This window comes from Gavia stellata, chromosome 3, assembly GCF_030936135.1.
Source record: "Gavia stellata isolate bGavSte3 chromosome 3, bGavSte3.hap2, whole genome shotgun sequence".
NCBI lineage: Eukaryota > Metazoa > Chordata > Aves > Gaviiformes > Gaviidae > Gavia > Gavia stellata.
In genome coordinates, this window is record NC_082596.1 from 71,510,468 (window position 1) to 71,532,357 (window position 21,890).

The following is a 21,890-nucleotide window of genomic DNA, read 5'->3' on the forward strand; positions in this document are numbered from 1 at the left end:
CAATGTTTTGGAAGAATCCAGACTGTGTGCTCGCTTTGTTAACACAGAGCACATCTCTTGCTTATCAATCTTTCCTACACTGCTACACATCAAGGTTTCTTGTTTTACCAACTCAAGTCAGCCTTTCAATTGCAAATGACCAGCCTGATCCTGCCTTTTGTCTGACTGAGCTGGAAGGTTGGAGAAAAATCCTCCCAGCTTCAGCAAGAGCATAACCATGGCCTTTGTAGTGCATGGAAGGGGAGTTTTCACCCTGTAGCCCAAGGCAAGGACTCAAAGGGAAAACCCCTGAACTGAGGCTAGCTTTCTCCTTGTAAATAAAGCAGAAGCACCTGTCTGTAAAAAAGGCTTCAAACTGTCTGTGCAACACCTAGCAGAATAGTGCCCTGGTTTCAGTGCATTAACTACAACTGAAGAAGGTAAAACCAATATCACTTCCATTAAGCAATATCATATAATTTAGCTATTTCATGTCAATGAAAGTGTTTGTTGCCAAATTAAATATATGCTGCAAATCAGAGCACATTCATTTTCTGAGTTCTTTAAAGGTTTGAAGAAGCAAACTGTAGTTAAGCCAGTGTCTTCTTAGTGCTGCTTGAGATCTGATTTACGTTAAAAATAAGTACTTCTTATGTCAAAACTGGTTATTTAAAAAGTGGTTCTACCTGTGGGAAAATAGGACTGTGCCTCTCTGATTTTGAGAAGTAGCTTCTCTCATCTTCTTTAGCAAATAATTATTTATTCCATGAATGTCACTTGGACAAGAGACTATATATGGTATTCACAGAGCTGATAACTATTGCCATCACGTACTCTATCTCTAACAAGCTACAATTATTTTTTAATGTTTTCTTTCTGTTCCCTTGCATTTTTATAAAGAGATTCCTTCCTCACAGTAGTTAAAAAAAAAAAAGAAACAAGAGTAACTTTTTCCCAGTAAAACACTGGGGATTTATTAATTTTTATGCTTTTATTTGCATTAGGCTGTATGACATTTTGATGCAAAGGCTATGTGTCATTTTGATGCATTGCATACTTCTGAAGAGCCAATAGCCATACTGCTGTCTCAAACACTCCACTGTTTCTCCCCTCTTTAAAGAATAACAGAACAGTAGGGTGTCAGAGATCATAATGACACAGCCCTTGACTAGACTTAGGTAAAAAACCAAACCAAACCAAAAAACCACAGAAAATTTTTCAGCAGAAAATGTGATAAAAGCGGAGATGTTTCATGTTCCACAACAAAAATTATGGTTACTAGGTCAAAAGAGTTCATTTTGATTTGCTGATTTTTTTTTTTCGAAATTTCTATTCAACTTGATCAGTTGAGAAATGTACCTGCATGAAATTACGGGCACTTTCAGCAAGGGTTAAAATGCCGAGATTTATGTATAAATTAACTTTGTCTCATTTAATCCAAGAGCTAAAAAACTGCCGTCAAAATGAAACATTCTGGCCTTATGCAATGACCTAATCCTAAGGAAGCAAAAAGTCCCGGTAAATCTGAATTACGCTAGTCAGACTTATTATTTCTATTTAAAACAAGAGCTAGATGTTTTCTGCTCTATTCTGCATCAGAATAAAATGCTTTTCTCTCAGAACAGGCTGCAGCTCCACGCTGGACCTGGTTTGTTGTTTGATAGTGTCATGACAGCCCTGGTCTTTGCTAAACCCTGCTGTGAGAGGCTCTCAAACACCAGGCAGGGCATAGTCTAAGAGTCCTCTTGAAATCCCTGGCATGGGAAGGGAAGGCAGCACCCTGGGGAACCCAGGGCACTTGAAAATTAATAATGTGTTTGAGCATCTCCTGAATGGGAGGTGATAGGCCAAGCGCTCACTTACCTCCAGCATAACCACACATATTTGTTTCACACACTGGATAATGGCATCGGGAGTGCCCGATATAGTCACTGCGCGCTCCGTCGAGTTCGGCAACATGTCCCCTGCTACCTGCACCTGGGCTCCTGTGGACTTGAGCAGAGACAAAGCAAAGAGAGTGTCACTCTCAGGCAGGTAACAGCACCTCTCAAAAGCCAGTGATCCACTGATGTGATGGAGGGCACGCACCTCTAAACTTCCATCTTTTCTTCGCTAGATCCATGGTAGAGCGCATATGTAAACTCATGCCCAGACAGGGTAATTGGGGTCTGGCAGGACATGGATTTGCCTGTTCAAGCCAATTTGCAAACACTCCCATCCTAGGAGGATTAGTCCTCAGTAGCTGTTAACGAATCAAACTGTGACCTGAATTTCAGGACAAGTCTTTAACCCCCCTCAAAGACAGACAGTTGAAATGCTGACTAAAAAAAGAAAAATGTGAAATGAAGTACTTTTCAATAATAAAAAAAAAGAAAGGAAAAAAATGCTGATAACTGAAGAAGGTCTGCTAATCAAATGAGTTGCAGATAAATGGCTCTTGAATTCACTGATGGCTTACTTGTTTCTCTGGATGAAATTTGGGGCTGCCTTTTGCTCTGAAATATTTCAGGATGGTACAGAAGCACTTCTAATTTATAATTAGTGTTGATTAAATACATGCACTCATCAACCTTTAGCTCATTAATGAACCCAAGGAGGTAATGAGCCCGTTTTGTTTTATTTTTTTTTAAATTTGATCTTGGCACTAATGCATCTTAGTTAACAAAAAACAAAACAAAACAAAACCCCAAAACCCAACAACAAAAAAACAAAGAAAGAAAAAAACCCATGAGGCCAAAACAATCCCTGGCATTATTTCACAAACATCCTGAAAGACCTTTTCAGTCAATAGAAAAAAACACAGGCATTTCATATTGAGTTAGCACTTTCACGTATTACAAAACAAAATATATTCCTGACTGTTACTGCAATGCAATATTTTGGGCTTTCTAAAAAAAGTGTTTTCAGTAACGATTGACTTTGTGTCAGTTGGCAAGGAGTTAATTTGTTTTCCTGCTGGTTACATACAACACATATTACTCTTCTTTCCAGAGACTGATTAAATTACTGATTGCATCTTCTGTTCACTAGTACTGTTTAAGGCCAGAATATCAATTCCTTGCTCTAAAACAGGCTTTGGAATTTCGACATAATTTGATCAATCAGTCATGCTTTTCTTTTCCTTTTTTTGTAATCTTATCTTGAAAATAGTACAGCAACCCTGCATGTTGTTCCTGGGTACATGACTGAACACAAAAGACCATCCCTTGTTTAACTGTCGCTCAGTGTGTTGTGTGATGATGAAATTAGACCACATCTTGAGCTGAATGCTCCTTTTTTTTCTGTTTGATCATATTTGCTGTTTAATGTACAGTTCTGGGTATATGTACATCTAGCACAAAACACTCTGCCAAATACTGCAGTCATTTATGCATTTGATTCCAGTGCTAATCTTGTTTATTCTTTGACTTTGGTCTTATGTCAGCAATGAAAAAATGAGTAATATATTGTCCATTACCCTTATGCTTAAGAAGATGTGCAGTGTGACTTCTTGCTACATTAGCCTTATCAAAAGACCTATCTGGCCAAACACTATCCTCTTACTTCCTTGTACTAGACTAGTAGGTAGTTGCTTCTGAAACTATGCTCACCAGAATAATCACTTACGTCCTTTAATGTTCACAGACCAGCAGACCAATCTCACTTTTAAAAGCCTATGTCCTAAAAGCACTCATTTAGTGCTCTGGATGAGGTTACCAATATTTAAAATAAAATCCAAAGTATCAACAGATGTAAAACCTAGAGCTAAGCATTCACCAGCACACTGTTCACACTCACACCTGCTCCTATTTTAACACAACTAAGAAATCAGCTGGATTCCTGCTGCCTGACAGTTCTCCTGGACACCTAAGAGATCTGGAGGACCAAGATAAATCAGGTCTCATGGCTGAGGTCACCTCCCACCACGTGCTCTGACAGTAGCTCTGTCTTCTCCACGGGCAAGGCTTTAGCCTTCGCCTGCTGCCTGCCCAGGCGAGAGCGTGCGGCTGCTCGGCAGGCTTTCTGACTCACCCAGACACGAACTGCTGCTAACACCAACAGTCTGGTGGCCGTGCACAATCTGAGCCAGAAAAGTCCCGTGCATAAGGCAAACGGAACACCTTCCTTCCACCCAGGAAATGCACTTCAACACACAGGTATCTCCTCCCATCTATACGAAGTTTTCTGACAAAGCTTTTTGGGGACTAAATTAAGAAAAGAGAGAGGGTTTCCTATGACCCTAACATCTGCACAGAAATAGTGTTTTCTTCCCCTCAGTGTCATCAAGTGACTCCTTTCTCCCACGTCTCAAAAGCCGGTTTGACAACAAGGACTACTGAGAGGCATAGCTCCTGGACTCTTCCATGAAAAATCAAGTAACAGCATTCCAAGAAAAAACATCTGATTTGTAATTGCCTTTTATTTGCAGGTCTCAGTAAGCACAGAGACCCCTTCAAATGGCAGGGCTCTGAATTGTTTTCCTGCGAGTTCACAGCAGACAACCTATGCATGTTTTCATCAACACAGTTTACAAATCAAGAGGCACACGGAAGAACAACATGTTTGCTTGGCAACAAAAACTCTGAAAAAGGTTTTGGCAGCTCTGTCAGCTAATGGCAGTGGTACACGCTGCTTTTACTTTCCTGTATGCAAGGAGAGAAAAGACCCTATCAGTAATGGCCAAATCCTGAAAGGTGAAGATAAGCCTTCAGAGGGAACTTTGCTACAAAAAACTGCTGGGACAATCAAATTGGAATCAAAATGAAATAATTTGGAAGAACTTGTAAGTCAACAGGATGAGACCCTTAACTGTCCTTTATCATCACCTTTCCTTCCAAGGCTACCATAGACTAACATTTCGTAGCAAATGCTGGATATGAAATTTTGATCAAGGGATTTTCCACTCCTTTTTGACATTTGATCAAATTTTCTTTGATAGAAAAATATCTGTTAACTTTTTTTCACATTTGAAATGAAACATAAAAGCTCACTGAAACCTACTGTCTCAAATCTACATTTTAGATAAAAGAAGGAAGTTTCACTTTGGTAAAGCCTGTCAAAAGCTTCTGTTTTGACATAGTCAAATGAAAAAATTGATCAGCATGTTACGTTGACATTCAACACCTCATCCCATGTTGGAATGAACACAAATTTAGAAGGAGTACTGTCACTTTCTCCCAGATAAAAATCCATTTTTCTGAAATGTCCTATTTAGATTTTCTCTCCATAACTGAACATGTACCTAATTTTCTTGTTTGACTGATTAAAAACATTGGATACTTGGCTTGGCATGTGCTATGTTACAGTCATGCATGGAAGAATTAAGATTGGCACCATATGATAATTTTTGCTTTTTCTGGTTAAGGGAAAAAGTGGCTGCTAGCACAGCACATTGAATGAACAACTTTAGCTAAAGTCTGGATTAAAAAAAGTCAATATATCGGTTTGGAATACATGAAAGCAGGTCACCTGTGGCCTGATTAGGGAGATAAGGGAGAGACAGGAGAGGAGTAGGAAAATAATTTTTTTCTAAAAAGTAGATCAAGCGTTTGATCTACTAACCTGGACTCCCCGGTGCTACTTGGGCCTTTCTCTGCCTGCAAGGGTGGTAACTGATTTGGAAATGGCTGCAACTCGGGATCACCTGAGTATTGCTGGGGAGGGGGCTGTGCCTGAAGAGAAACTGGATGAGCCATTTCTGTTGCTAAACTGTTGCTTTGCTAAATTGTGCATCAGAGACTAATACCTTGTAAAGCCGTTTCTTTATTTCACACACGGTCTTTAGCTTCAAGGAAGGTAGAAGGGTACAGCTGTGCTGGACCCCTGCTTCCCCCAGAGCAAGGCTTTTCCAGGCTTTTCACTCAGCACATGCTCATGCTCATGCAATGAGCAAAGTGCAGCGGCCGATGGTGGCAGGACACTCTGCAGTAGGATGCCAAACTAGCCAGTGTCCCCAGCAGACATCCCAAGACTTACCTCCCTGATTTCTTTGATTTTGGAACCTCCTTTTCCTATAAGGGATCCACATTGACTTGCCGGGACAACGAGCCGCAGTGTTACAGGCGGTTTGCTTGTCACTGTGCTGTTTGTCATTGAAGCATTTATGTCCTGTAATCACAACGTCAGTAAGAATTAGTGGAGGATTTGTCATTCCTGGTAAGCACTGAAGGGCTCAGAGCAAATGCCTGAGCTGTTTGTAGAGACCTGGGGCACAGGCAACCAACCAGTCGTGGTTTGTTTCTGTTGCAGGTAAAGCCACCGGCTCTGGTGGTGACATGCTGTAAGCACAAACCACACAAGCAGCTTGTGCCAGAGGAACCCTTTTGCTTTCTGACATTGCAGGTCCACGCTGCGGGACCAGAGGACAGTCTCTGAGGCAAGATTAGGAGGAGGAGGAGGTGGTATCTGTCATTAGACCAGCCAAAGCAGATGGAAGAGAGAAAGAGGCTTTTGAGTTCACAAGCCCCCAAATCCCGATTTGGTCTCTTTTCCACCATCTCAATTAGAACACTTCTACTAAACGATATGTCTTTACACTTCATGCAGTTTCTTGTCAGGTTTGATATGAAGAAAAAGGTTAAAAAAGGGAATGACAAAGAATCTGTGAATAATCTGAAGCAGGGAAAATCAGATTATTTTGATAAATATTTTTCTGCCCCCCAGGTTTCATTTCTCTTCTGTAGCAGATCCATAAGTATTTGTAGTGTTACATAATTTCCAAAATCTCTTCCACCACAGCTATGTAACCAGAGTACACAGAGCTCAGCAGAACAGCAATTAGGTATATTCAGGTACTGTAACCTGTATCCGTGTATCTCATTATCCAATGAGACTAGACTGCAGGTTTTCATGAGCATTTCAATATACTACTTGTTGTAATGTTTACATTATTTCAAACATATTTTGCTAGTTCAAAATTTTCTTGTCAAGACAAAACAATCCCTCTAATGTCTTCATCACAGAGGAAAAGATAAAGCTTATCTTCCCACTGATCGATGGGATGCTGTTCAGAGCACTTAGGATCACAACAAAAAGCCACAAGCTGCATAGCACCCATCCAACAACTCATGAGAATCTCGATGTGATTTGCTAACCCTAGCTGCAAGCTGAAAAGACCATCTCATCCACCTGTGAGGTGGCATGGCACAGCCATCACAGAAACGCTACTGAAAAGGTTAAGACAGGAAAGACAGGAAACATGCATTTCATATTCATTTCATTCATTTACGATGCAACGAGAGCTCCAGCAGACAGAACTGATGTGTTTCCCTATATTCTCACTTATCGAGACTAACACTTGTTAAAAAAAAAAGAATGCCTATACTGTGTGATCAGGAGCCCCAAACTGATTCCTGCAGTCTCTCTGCATTTGTGATGCCAGCATTCTTCCGTCCAAGAAATGGCTCAGTGTGACCTTGTTTAGCTTAAAAGAGAAGGAAAAAAATCTTGAATGGAATGAGGCATTGCTGCACACTACAAGACAGCTATCAAAATCATTCTTCTGCCAGCCAGTAACTCACATTATGTTTAGTGCCCGTGTCAGTGAGAGATTGCAATCCAAAATAAAACAAGAGGGATAACTGAATTTTGCAGCACCCATGTATCTGAAATAAAGCGCAACTCATGCCAATTTTTCTGCTGGAAGATGCCATCTCACTATATCACGTTTGTGACAGGCGGAGGCACATGATCATCCAGATGTAGGTAAATAACCCTCTTCAGCCACCCAGCACAACCCCGATAATGTCTCACACTTCCACATCATATGTGGCCTGGCCTCAAAGCCTTCACTGCACTTACTGCCTTCAAAAGCACTTCACAAAAGTTGGAAGCCGCTATTCTCTTTATTTTCTCCTCATTGTTTAAAAAGAGCAAAATCTAAACATGCAGGCTCAGCAGTGTGGAGTGCATAAAGGAGTTAGTCCAGCTTAAAAACACAACAAAAGAGAAATTAACAGAAAAAAACCCCTCCAGAACTGCAGGCTCTCAAGTAGGGCTGGCTGGAGACTTTCTCACAGAACAGTTGTCTTTCAAACTGGGAGATTCCTCTTTCTTTAACCTCTAAGTTTCTGTGGCGCTGCATCCATTTCCTCAGGGGTCTGGCACACACTAGAGCTGGACCTTGCACGGCTTTCTGCCCGCTTGCCTGGGCTGCTCCTCAGCCAGGACGGACGAACTGGGAACCTGGAAGTGGTGGGAGAGCCAGCTCCCAGTGTTGAAACCTTGCAGCGTCCCTAGCTCTTGGCATCCCAGAGTCACAGTGTATAAGGCTTCCCAAGGCAAGCAAACCTGGCAGTTCAGAAATCTACCAAACCTCTGTGGAAAAACGTATCAAAATTCTTCTTTACTGGCTTCTACATGAAATGTTAAACCTGCCAATTTTCACAGCAAGCATAAGCCTGTGAGCTGGCTCCTCACTTGGTAATGATCACCACAGGATTTATCATAGTTGTAGTAGGAAGAGTTAATGTTTGTCAAAAAGGCATCATCTCAATTGCTTTTATCACCTTCCTTTTCCCTCCTCCTTTTTTGTAGAGCTGAGCACATTCTTCATAAATGTTTGCAGATGAACAAGGATTCTGCCAAATTCTTTCTTATTTCTTTGGAGAAGGTCTGACCACTGAGCCCTGCCTACTGGTTACTCCAGCACTTAACTATCATGTGCTTCCAGTGGATTATGCAGACTTATACCCAAAGCTAGAGCTGCTCCACTCACCAGTGAACTTACAGCTGTATTTCCTGGGTCTCAGCCTCCAGTTTGGAAACGACTGCTCTAAAATGTCCTCTCTTGCAACTCCAGTGGTCTGCCTGCATTAGTGCCATTTTTTAACAACTCTCTTTTTCCTCTGCAGTGAATACTTCAGTTGTTCATGTAATTACCTACATAGCTTGTAAATTCATCATGAGGCTGCTAGAAAATCAGCTTTTATTAGGAAGGTTGTCAAAACAGAGTGATATAAGTCTGCAGAGCAACCACACAGAGAACACTCTTCCAGAGCTTTTTTTTTTCCTGTCTATCTATCTGACACATTTTGAGATTTTTGCTAACATTAGAAAAGCATTCCAGGGCTCCCATGTCTTCCTAGACCTGCTTAACCCCAACTACACAGCTGTAGGGTTGAAATTAAGGGTTCAAGGGCTTCATGTCAAAATGCTTCATGTGGGCATGCATAACAAATACCAAAAACCCCCTCAAAGCAGCAGTCTCACACATGCATCTTTTTTGTTCTGTTTGAAGGTAGCTGTGATAACCAGAGCTGGGTCAGGCACTGTCTGTTCTGGGATTTTCAATTTTTTAAATGGCTGAAGAAATCTCCAACAAAAAGATATGCATGAAAAATAACATTTGGTAGCTAGCTCATTCGTAATTTCTGAAACAGTACTTTATTTTGCCTCCAAAGCGTTACAGTTACCTCATTGTATTGACAGGAATAATTATAGGTAACCTAACTCATTATATGAGACATTTTCCTTTACCACTGTTCTTTTACATATACTAGAAGCCAATTATATTAAAACTAAATACAGATATTTCAGAACATATAATTGCAGTACCTGATCTGCAGGGAGTGGCAATACCCCTTTGCTAATACCCACATGAAGAGTCCAGACTGCCCTCTAAAATCTGCAAGGGTAAAAATGTATAAAATCCAGCCAGACGCCTGAATTTCAGATTTCTTTGCTTATTGCTAGCTTCAGCCCTTTCAAAGACTACGTCATGTTGGGTGTTGGGGTGGGGATCCAATGCTGTGCAGTGTTCGACGTTTTTATGAGAAATGCAGCATTATTTCCACTGGGAACTTGTTTTGATGGGAAGTGGCAGGGCTTATCTCTGTTAATGATTCCCACAGCATTTTTCAGGATAAGGCCCTAAGCAGAACATGTTTTTTGTGTAGAGAGCAGAAAGACTGCTCTCTCTAGGTCTCTGTGGATTGGAGGCTATGGTACCATACATGAAGCTGTCTCTTAAGCTAAAAGAAACAGGGATTGGTACAAGAGGGGTAGGAGATAAAGCTGAGAAAGAGATGACAACAGGTGGTTTTAAAATTGGGCTGGACAGAATTACTTGTGTGGTTCTGCAGGATTCAACCTCAAAATCATTATTATCTCATTAATAACTGGTAAGGAAAAAAAATTAGCATTCTTATAAAGTATACCATGCCACAAAACCAGGGTACTTTTTCAACATGTTGAAAGACTGGAATATCACAAAGGAAGACCTGAAAACCCATGAAGGACTGCAGAAATTTAAATGCGATTAACATTTGCAGTATATAAAAAATGGTGATTTGTCTGGGGGCTGACAGGAATGTCTGCCGAGACGAAAGAGATTCCCACTGAAAACACCTGAGCAGGAGCTAGGGATACCTGCCAGACACAGCACAGTTGTGTGCAAAGCAGTACACTAGTAGGAGCTGAGGCATTTCCAGCAGTGGTAGAGATATGTTAGTGTGATAGCCAGGACAGAGGACTGTTAGTGCCATTAAATAAGTCCTCGTGGCACTTCATTTGCAACCTGTCCACAATTAACACATACATTTAACACAAGCTGTAACTGGGAAAAGGTAGAAAGGGACTACTAGAGTCATGAGAGGGGTGGGGAATGCATCCTCTGAAAGACTGAGCTTGGCTCACTTACTCTGGCAAAAGCAAGAATGTGAGGGGATAAAACTGGTTTCTAAAAATACAAGAGGGGAATCCTCAGGGATGGAAAGGCAAAATTTGTTTAAACTAATGGCCAGTGCTGGCACAGGAACAAAGCTGTATAAACTGCTCATGAATAAATCTAGGTGAGGAGTGAAAAGAAGGTGTCTAATTATCAGAGAACTGAGGTTGTGGATCCAATATCAGGAAAAAGTAGGACAAAATCTAACTAGTTTTTGATTGTGCTATGAAGGAGGTTGCAAGAGATACTGCTTATGCTAGAAAACAACTGCATCTGATGACCCACAAGCTCTCTTCTAGTCCTGTTATCCTAAATGTGAACAATCACCATGGATAAGTAAAGGCACATGCTGACATTTCCCATCGATGCCAGCATCTCTCAGTGCTATGGGGAGATGTGGAGACTAACCTCACCAACTTGGAGAAATAAGTACTCATAAGAAAGGGATTCAAATCTCTTTAGTTTAATTACTGATGGAGAGACACAGCCCCTTTCTCCTGCTGCAGGTGATTCAGTCCATCTATCTGCAGGCTCTTCCTTTAGCAGAAGGTAAACTGCCTTCTGCAGGGGCCTCTGTCTCTCCACAGAGGACAGGACAGACGCCTGGGCTGGACATCTGATGTTCAAAAGTCGAGGGAGTTAAATCCTCTCCTGAGTGACCAGGGTTCATGTTCTGCAGCCTGTTGCCTTTTCTGTGAGGTTTCCCATTAAAGTGGTGACCATATCTAATCATAGTTGGTCCATGAAACTTGAAGAGATCCCAGCACTTTAGGTATGTATCTGCACAGAACTGTAATTCTACAGTAAATTGAGTGCTCTCTTGCCTCACTTACTCATAGTGCCTTTATTTTAATTAATTTAAAAAGCCAAACTTTAAATATGGTAACTGGTAATCATATAGTTTTTAAAATAAAAATTTTCTAATTGGATGCATTATATATTAATTTTGACATATATAAAATTTACATCAATACCAAATGGAATAATATAAAAACAGAGCTTAAAATTAGGCAATTATTCTTTTCAAATCAAACCCACAATGGGACCAGAAATTTTCCAAGACATTTTTCCTACCATTAGTGCACATTACTAGAAGCAATTGCTTTTCCCTGAAGCCTCCAAAAAGCAAAAGAAATGATCAAACAGCTTGTAAATTGACCCATTATTTTTCTTCAGTGTTACTGCCAAAAGCATTTATAAAAATGCAACCACTTTCATTGCTATTAAATAGAACATTAAACAAATCATATTCAACATTAAAGCAAACATGAGAAAATTCAAACAGTGTTTGTATTTCAACTTAAAGAGAGAAAAAAACATATTTTATTTGCTTACCTCTTCAAATTTGAGTGCAATCATAGAAAAAGCTTTAAAAATTGCATCTGTTGGGCCTGTTATTGTCACAATTCTCTCTGGACAGGAGCCTTCTGAAATATTGATTCGAGCACCACTCTGTCAAAAAGAACAAATATTTTTCAAATTTATACTTCCCAGGGAGCAAACTAAGTAGGATTAGGGATATAGTTTGGGAAGGAATATCTTGAGGCATCTAATTCCCTCCCCTACAACTGCAGCCCCAACATCATATAATTTCAGCATAAACTGATCACACTCCAAAAATTCATCTAGCTGCAGGAAGCCGGATTCTGTCTGGGTAAATACTTACACAGCCTTCACTGCAGTATGCAAATAGAGCCTCTGTGACTCAAAGTTGCAAATAATTACACAATCAACTCTTTTCCCTTCCCTCTTACAGGGTTAACCTTAAGTAGGACCGGAGCTGCAGAATTTCAGACAAGGTTGTTGTCTCCAGGGAGGATCAACATCTCCCATGAAAGACGCACCTCTCTGGTTTGGAGACCCAAAGGCAGGGCTCGATCTGTCTGTCTGGGGCATTGCTTTGCACTACGGAGAAGGTTCCTTATAGATGTGTCTCATGTGAAGGCAGTCAATTAATACGCACTGAAAACACTTTAAAGGAGTAGCGGTAGGACAGGCAACAGTAACGGTGTTATCTCCTTCAGGCAAGGAGCCTGTTGGAAGGAGTTAGGAAACCGTAAGTCTTGGAGACAAGCGAGCATGGCTCTCGGGTATACGTAGTCCCCTTTATGTCACTGTGGCAGTGCAGAGAAAATCCCTAAACTAGATGTAAATATATTTAAGAGGATCTTGGTGCAGACAATAATCAAAGCCATTCAGGTAAGACCCACCCTACGCTCTCCCTGAGGTTTCAGGCACGGAAATGTGTCAGTGCAGCCTAACAAGTCACTGGAGCCTCAGCTCATCCGCATGCACCGACCTTCTCGGGGATCTGGGCCTGTAGCAAATGTGAGATCATCTGGGTTAATTTGGCCCTTTGCCTTCAGGGTTACCACGAATCAGCCAATGTGCTGTGTGCCTGAGCCCTTATTCACGTGCATACTGCCGTTCAACAGCAAGATATCCTATTTTGCCGTATGACAGCAACCAGACACAACAAGAAAAAAAACGTACAACACTACTGAGAAGAAAAACTTGCTGCCACTGACTCGGCTGGCAGATGCACTCAGCTTTCATAGGTAAGAAAGGGCAGCAGACACTTTTTCTGGCAGGCCAACCTGAGTGGGACTTGCCCTCGTCAAACACCAGCACCGGATCAGGAAGGAGATCAGGGCCCGGGGCTCGTCCCACTGGTGGCACTGTCCGGCTGCCGCCACCACGCGTGAACGCGGGGCTGCGGGACTCACAGAATCACAGAATCACAGAATCACTAAGGTTGGAAAAGACCTGTAAGATCATCAAGTCCAACCTTAAAACAAAACAAAACAAAACAAAACAACAAAAAAAAACCCACCACAACACCAAAAACCAACCCACCCAACACCACACAGCTCCATGTCCATCAAGCCACATCCCACAATGCCATGTCCACACGCTCCTTGAATACCTCCAGGGAGGGTGACTCTACCACCTCCCTGGGCAGCCTGTTCCAATGTTTCACTACTCTCTCAGTAAAGAACTTTTTCCTAATATCCAGCCTGAACCTCCCCTGACTCAGCCTGGCAGGGAGCATGCCAGGAGCCGTGCCGGGCAGAGCTGCCCACAGCAGGCAGGCCTGCCAGCCCCACGGCTGCCTTTGCGCAAAGCACGGCTCTTCCTTTGAAACCAGAGCCGTGGGAGCTTGTCTGAGAGATCACTCCACCCCGGACCGGCAGCTGCCGAAATTCAGAGATATTACTCCTCTGATAGATGACCAGTCAAAGCAGAGCTACGGCAATTAAAATGTTATGTGGTGGCTTCCATATTTGTGTAGGAAGTTGAACAACCGCAGGGCACAGAACTGAGGTTTTTGTACTTTTCTTTAGGCCCAAAGTTGTCTCTGACATTTCTTGCTCTGACAGAGCAAGACGAAGTTGCATTTCATTCCATAAAGATGGCATGCAACTTGCCATCCACATCTGTCAGGAAAGAAAAAATAAAGCTGTGTTTTGCTTTTAAAGCAGTACTGAAGTAGTTACTTAAAAGAAGGACTGACTTATCATCACATGGAGACATAGCCTCTTAATCCTTTACTGATATAAAGATGCATATAATTAGTTTAAAAATCCAAACAATGAAATAAAGCCTCTTGTGTCCACATGTATGTGACAGTAGGTTTTCAGGAGTGGAAAAAGAGCATTTGTTATTTATCTTGAAAAGCTAACCAGTGATCATAACTCTTCTCTAAGATATTTAACTCAGAAGTCAGAAGCGCTCTCCAATGACGGCTTCACTTTTGTGTGTGCAATTCATATCCAAAGGTATCTGGCTGTGATCATAATTAATAATTAAACTACAATGTGTTTAATCAACTGGCAGGATTACCTAGTATATTGGAAATATTTTTTTTCTCTTTTTTTTTTTTTTGGTCTTAGCAAATGTACTTACATGTGAAAACATGGGTGAAAGCTCTTACCATCAAAAAAGGAGCTCTGAACTCAGTCAGCCTGACAATGAACTCCCTATTGTGTATATTTAAAGATGTATCTCAGCAATTTTCTCTACAAATACTTTGAGATCTCCCTGCCACAGACCTTCTATCAGCGCATAAAACAACAAAGCTGCTGACATAGTATACTGCAGGTTTACTAGAACCAAATTGACTTTTCTTGAGGCATCCTCTATACACTTTGCACTCCTAAAGTTTTAAACAGTAGGATTTGTCTTTTGACTTATGCTTTCAGCTCTTGCTTCAAAGAAGGAAAATTACATGGATCTGCAGGTAAGCTGTGCTGCCTTGCAGGACAAGTGTGGGTCTGTAACCTCTACCTGGGCACAATCCTCTGAAGACAGTGCAGCTTGCTGTGTGGCAGGGAAAGAAGCCTGGGGACACGGGGTAGACTGAGGGTTATGCAGTGCCATGTTTTAGTTAGCCTTTTTGTGTTTACAACCTTTTCAAAGGATGTGAATGGCGGGTGTGCAGGTCTACCCTGTCCACATCCTACTTGCAGCGGCAAAACAACAAAAAGTTAAGACTTTGCCAAGACATGGCAGAGGGATACTTTGGCTCCAGCTCTGCTGAAGCATATGTCTACCCTCAAACTTTACACATCAGTCTGAAGCTTTGTTTCAGATTTTGGAAGCTCTCTACCAAGAGGCCAAGCTGTGTGCAGGACCGATGTTGGTATGCTGAAGAACGATACTGTGGTTTTGATGCACAGAATCATGCTGGGTAAGCTGTTCCTGAGATAAGACAGCAGCAGGCATATTGCTATGGGAATGAAAGACTCCAGACTGCTGTGGCGATAAGGAGGTTACATTAACAACAATGTTTAATTTAGGCCAGCGCATTTATACACCACCACTTGCAAAGAGTAGTGCTGTTAAATGAACTGCCCACTTGATGGCAGTGTCGGTCTGCACACGCTGAATTTCCCTGTTCTCCGAGCTGGAAAGAAAGGCAAGTAAAGACATCAAGGCTTGTCTTACCTCCTCCCTCATCTTCTTAACTGTCTCACCTTTCTGTTAAAGAAACACAAAAAAAGTTAGCCTGGGCTGATGAAGTGAACTGATATACAACATTTTGACATGAAAATTAAGAGAGAAAGTAATTTCCTGACCTTTCCGATAATGCTTCCAACCTCCTGAAACAGAAAAAAAAGACACTGTGAATGATACGATTCGCTACAGAAGAACATTTGCTCTGTTCCTAAGCTATTTCACTATCACTTATTTCAAACCTGCAATGTGAAGTGTAGCCCCCTTCCATTGTTGCTGTATATAAATATGCCTGTTAGATACAAAGGGGCGGAGTAAAAATGCGTTTTTGCAGCTTACTGATTGTGCAAGAAGAATACCTTTAACAGAAACTGATCTTGCGGTTACGGATCAACCCTGCTACTATAAACACAGATAAACCCTTATCAGGGAATGAAAAGTTCAAAAATAATAGAACCGCACAACCTGCTAGAGAAAATGTGATATAACACAAGCATCACAATAATTGCTGATCTCTCTGAGGGCAGGCATTTACCCTCTTTACACCGTGTAATAGCTAGAGCTGAATTTCCATGCTACCAAGTGTTACTGCGTAAACACCTGGTGGCCTCTCTTAATCTCCCTATTAAGCACTTACAGAACAATAATTGCTAATCACTTTTTAGGGATTTGGGAATTGCTACTGGGGTCCCACAACCTTCCATGAAGGGACAGAAAATACTACGAAATGTCAGTGTGAACATACAATAGGGGAACAATTTGGCAGTTCTGGCAACATCCCAAGGGTTAAAAACTCGGTGCATAAAACCAACAGGTAGCAAAAATGAAGTTAATTACTCTAAAATGAATAGTCTGGACATGTTACACAAATCACACAGGTGTGACATCAGACTGGAAATCTGATGGATCTGATGAAAACCTGATGGAGAGGTGACCAGCTAAAGGAAAACAAACTCCTCTCCTATACGCAGATTGTGAAATCTACTTCAATGGTTAAAGACTGTCTCACATGGCTGATCTGTCACAGAGATATGATATACAGTTTCCCTTCCCTCCCCTAGTCTGTATACTTAGTCTGACCCATCCTGAAACACAGTCCAAAGAGTAAGATTTAAGAAATTGTCCTCCATTGCTCTATCCAATGATGGACTCATGATAAAGTGGTACTAACTTCACCCTGCAGTAGAGGACTACCTGCAGTGACTTTGAGAGAGCTATTTCTCACCAGAATGTTATTTATAAGCTCATTGTAAGAAGCTGCTTGTGCTTGCAACTCATCACATCCAGCTCACAAGATGTAAAGACTTTTCAGTGAGAAGAAGACCTATCTCAGTGAAGAACTTCGGCATATGGTTCCTCTGCACTTTCTGCAAGTCTGCTGATAACACCAGAATGGGGGAACAGTCAATACGCTGCTGGACGAGGCTGTTGTTTGGAGTAACCTAAACAGGCTGGAGAAAGGGGCTGAGAGAAACCTCAGGGGGTACAACAAAGTCAAATGAAAAGTCCCATGTCTGGGATGGAATAAGCCCATGCAGCAGGACAAGCTGGGCAAAACCTCGCTCCATACAAACTGGCTTTGCAGAAAAAGTCCTCGGGGTCCCAATGCACAACTCCAACAGGAGTACATGAGTGCATCAGCAGTGCATCCCTGATCAACCGAATGCTGGGTTGTATTAACAAGAACGTAGCCAGCAGGCTGGGTCAAACAATTCTTGCCTTCTCCTTGTGTTTGTGAGACCATACCTGGAGGATTGCGTCCTGTTTTGGGCTCCTAGTACAAGACAGACAAGGACACACTGAAGTGAATTCAATGCAGGGCCACCAAGATGGTCAGGGGACCGGAGCATGGGACACATGAGAAGAGGCTGAGAGAACTGCATTTGTTCACCCTCAGGAAGAGAAGTCACAGAATCACAGAACCATTAAGTTTGGGAAAGATCTGTAAGATCATCAAGTCCAACCATTAACCCAACACCACCATGCCCACTAAACTATGTCCCGAAGTGCCACATCTATATGTTTTTTAAACACCTCCAGTGATGGTGACTCCACCACCTCCCTGGGCACCCTCTTTCAATGCTTTGCCACTCTCTCAATAAAGAAATTTTTCCTAATATCCAGTTTAAACCTCCCCTGGCGCAACTTGAGGCCATTTCCTCTCGTCCTATCACTGGTCACTTGGGAGAAGAGACCAACACCCACCTCTCTGCAACCCCCTTTCAGGTAGTTGTAGAGAGCGATAAGGTCTCCCCTCAGCCTCCTCTTCTCCAGGCTAAACAACCCCAGTTCCCTCAGCCGGTCCTCATAAGACTTGTGCTCCAGACCCTTCACCAGCTTCGTTGCCCTTCTCTGGACACACTCCAGCACCTCAATGTCTTTCTTGTAGGGAGGGGCCCAAAACTGAACACAGTATTTGAGGTGTGGCCTCACCAGCACCAAGTACAGGGGCACGATGACGTCCCTAGTCCTGCTGGCCACACTATTTCTGATACAGGCCAGGATGCCATTGGCCTTCTTGGCCACCTGGGCACACTGCTGGCTCATATTCAGGCGGCTGTCAATCAGCACCCCCAGATCCTTTTCTGTCTTGGGGGGATCTTATTGTGGGGTACAATAAGGAAAGCAAGTTGCAATATCAAATTCCTACTCAATATGAGGAAAAGATTTTTTACCATGGAGATGGCTGAACATTGGAACAGGCACCCAGTGAAGGTGTCCAAACCCAGCCTGGGCAAGGCCCTGAGCAACCTGCTCCAATGGGATCTGCTTGATTCAGGAGTTCGGACTGCAGACCTTTGGGGGTGCCCTCCAGCCTCCATGAGTCTGTGATTCTTCAAGCATGGCCTTATACCCACTGAAGTCAATGCTGAACTAGCCACTAAGTTCCCAGTGAGGCCCCTTCTCAGGTTTATTTTCAAACTTTTTCTGTTTCCCATTTCTCTTTTTTATTTCCCTTTTATTTCCCTTCCTACTTCTCTTTCAAGATGGGATTCTACTCTCTTGTACATACTGACCAGAGAACAGATATTGTCCAGACAGGCATTGCAAATCTTCCAGAGGTATCTGCTTTGCAAACCTGTGGTTCTGCTGGCTGATGTACAGTAGACCTTTACAAATCACACAGCTGTGCGACTGCTCTTGCTAAAGGTTCCTGTGTCCATCTGGGACTGTGAGACATCTGTACACCTGCACATACTATGCAAAGAAGCAGCTCTGTGAGAAGAGGAATGAATGAAGCGGACTCGCTACAGTTTTGTGTCTTGGGACCAAATTATCAGTGCCTCTTAATATGTGGGTATAGGTCACGCCTTCTCCCATGGCTGAGACTGCCTCACCAGCATGCTACGTAGGGTCTCTAATGAGGTGCTGCTTTCTTCTTAGCAGTGACACAAATTTCAGACACCCATTCCACAAAATTTTAAGATCTTACTATTTTTTTATATTATCACTGTAACTCTGCCAACCTGCCTATAACTGTGGAATGGGATTAAACAATATAGGGAGTAAGACCCTCAGTGATGACAAGCCTTGGGAACCCCTCATGTCTAGTAATTCCTATCTGCCCACTCAGCACTTTTAGCAGTTTTACCTTGAAAACTTTTTCCATTCTTCTCAGTCCCCCTTTCAGAAATAATTTCTTTCATAAAACAGACTCTTAGGCGGTAGAAGGACCTTTTGCTATGGGTGAGTGTATTGTGTTTCAATTGTTATGGGAAAGCAATCGTATTTCAGTCCATGGTATAATTTCAGGTTTTGTATATCTGAAGTTTCATTAGAAGCTGTAGGCCTGGTCTTGAACCTGCAAGGCTCTGCCAGTATACACTTAGTATGAAATCTGTCCCAATCCATTTTATCATCCTGGGTCTTAATGATAGATGCTGTTCTTTCAGAAATGTATGGATGGGTCATGGCTAATAAGTACAAAGATTTCCCTTCCTTGGAAACAGGGAAAGATACTTTCGCTTTGGAAACAGAAAAGCAATATACTGTTTGTAGGCCTAGTAAAAAAGATGGCCCACATCAAACAAGGAAATTCAGAGCATTTAAACAAGCAGAGTAGAGTATAAAACATTACATTCTCAAGCTGCTTGTTCTACTGAAGTCTGTGAGAGTTTTGCTATTGATTTCAGTGGGGACAGGAATTCTACCTGACTGATCATCACCTTGTTATTACCAAAGAGTACAAGCTGCTGAAGAACTGAGCAAATGAACAGTGTGAATCCCACTGAGAAAAAATATTTCAGTGAGAGTGGTGACCAGTTCCTAGGAATATGCTAGCAAACGTCACTGTAATGCTATGGAGTACTACAAAACCTTCCCCTCCTCAAAGGGCGAATTTAAAGCTTATTCTAGAAGGAGGCAGTTTCAAAACATCCAAACAAACGCCACCTCTCCCCCTGCATTGGGAGCTGGGATTCTGCTTGGAAATGTGAGGGAAAGATATAAGGGGAGAGAGAAACATTAGCTTCACATGGATAGTCCTAATTTTTCCAGAATTTTTGATCCATATAAATTACTAAAAAAAAATATAATTTTTGAATGGTTCTAAACAGGTCACTTCAGACTTTTTTGGTGCCTTAGCTGTTTCTAGGAAAGCTCCCATAACTACTGGTAACAACAGATCACGTCTTTAATTATGGTGAGAAACCTACTTCTGCCACAGATTAAATCAGAAGATTCTTTACGCCTCATTCTCCAAACTACCAATGTTACTTCATCAAACCTTTAATGTTTCTTTATACAGTCCAATATTTGTTTCATATAGATTCTTATAGCACCCTAAATGATGTTTAATGCTTAATGAGATACCTAACATCATTTTTATGACAGTCAAGTTTTATCAGTATTTCTAGCCAAGGTTACTTTGAGGCCTTTATCTTCTTCAGATAATGTTTCTAAATCTGCCAGACACCAAACTGTGCTGTAGTTTACTGCATAAGACTGAAGGGATGGGATGTCTGCCACCTACATCAGTTCATTAAAAGTTAGGAGTCTGGTGTAAGCCAGGCACACAGCCTCCTCTGCAGCCCAGGGAGAAAGATAATGGAGGATGTTTTGTTCCTAAAAGAGGAGGGAAGAAGTGTACTCCTGAGGGTTTCGTATTTCTCCATCTGCAGAATTCTAGACTGACACTAACATACTGCAAGTTTGGTGAGAGGAATCCTACAGTTGATGTCAAATTCAGCCTTGGGGCAGGTCAGACAGGAGTTTGATTTAGCTGTCCCAGCAAATAATTGCCTACTAGAATATACTAATAACTCTTGAACTATTTGCTGTTTTCCAGTGTTCAGGAATATAAGCTAAAGGTAAGTATGATCAATTTCAGATTGATTTATTGACTAACCATCTACACGTAAACGCAGTGGAAAAATAAGTTCTATGATAACAATTACTGGGTTTCATACAATCACATTTCAACAGCTGATCAAAAAGCAGTGCACAAACAAAAGAAGTTATAAATGGGGGAACTCAAGCTCAGTGGGAGAAAGACAGGTCCAAGGCAACCGAACAGACTGATGCCAGAGTTGAAAGTACTACCTGAGCTCCTTGGCCTCAACATATAAACACCTGCCTGTCAGAAGCAGGTATGTCACAGCAACCGTGCTGGATGAATACGATGCCTCCAAAAAGCTGCAAGTGTGTGCGTGCCTACATCCACTGATACATATGCATACACACATACGTACATTTTTATACTTGTTTGCAAAGTCAATATATACATACAGGCACCAAAGAGATAGATATGAACTTTCCTTTGAGAAATGACAGCAATTTGGGGTGCCTACCCTGAGATTCGTCAAAGGGGCTTGAGTTTCAGATTGTGCTGAGTAACCAGCCCAGGTAATGCCTTCCAAAGGGCTTATCTCCAGATGACAGCATCTCAAGCAGGACAGTCTCACACTTGGGCTCCAACAGTGTAACTTTGGAAAACGCCAGGAAAATCTGAAATCCACATGCTGATTTCAGATAGCCTGAAAATAAGTCTTTAGCCTGGGGGGCTGAGTTGATTTATGTCTATGATTCTCTTTAGTATGCCATTTCTCATAAAATAGCTAAGACAACAAGAGGTGTACGTCACCAACAAGCCCTGGAAGACTGCTCAGTATCAATAAAGTATATTGATAGCCAAGCACCCAATTCATTGCAGATAACTTGAGTAAAGGCAATGGTAAAAACGGGATGCTTTCTTGCATGCTGAAATGGGGCATATAATATTATTTGCACATCTCATTCACATGAATGGGATGAGTTTTACTCTTAATGAACACTTGGGGAGCAGTGGGCCCATCACAGGGCAGAAAGCTGT

At 41.9% G+C, this 21,890-nt stretch overlaps 1 protein-coding gene across 3 annotated transcripts in view; it reads right to left on the bottom strand.

The window, feature by feature from the left end:
• LOC104265047 (poly(rC)-binding protein 3-like) overlaps positions 1-21,890 on the bottom strand; it is a 153,437-nt gene that overhangs the window by 37,831 nt on the left and 93,716 nt on the right. For all 3 annotated transcript variants that reach the window (XM_059835949.1, XM_059835950.1, XM_059835951.1), the window contains exons 3-7: positions 15,703-15,726; positions 15,572-15,604; positions 11,960-12,076; positions 5,935-6,066; positions 1,843-1,971 (exon numbers count right to left, since the gene is read on the bottom strand). In XM_059835949.1, coding sequence (XP_059691932.1) covers positions 1,843-1,971; positions 5,935-6,066; positions 11,960-12,076; positions 15,572-15,604; positions 15,703-15,726 — 435 coding nt within the window. The remainder of the gene's footprint in view (positions 1-1,842; positions 1,972-5,934; positions 6,067-11,959; positions 12,077-15,571; positions 15,605-15,702; positions 15,727-21,890) is intronic.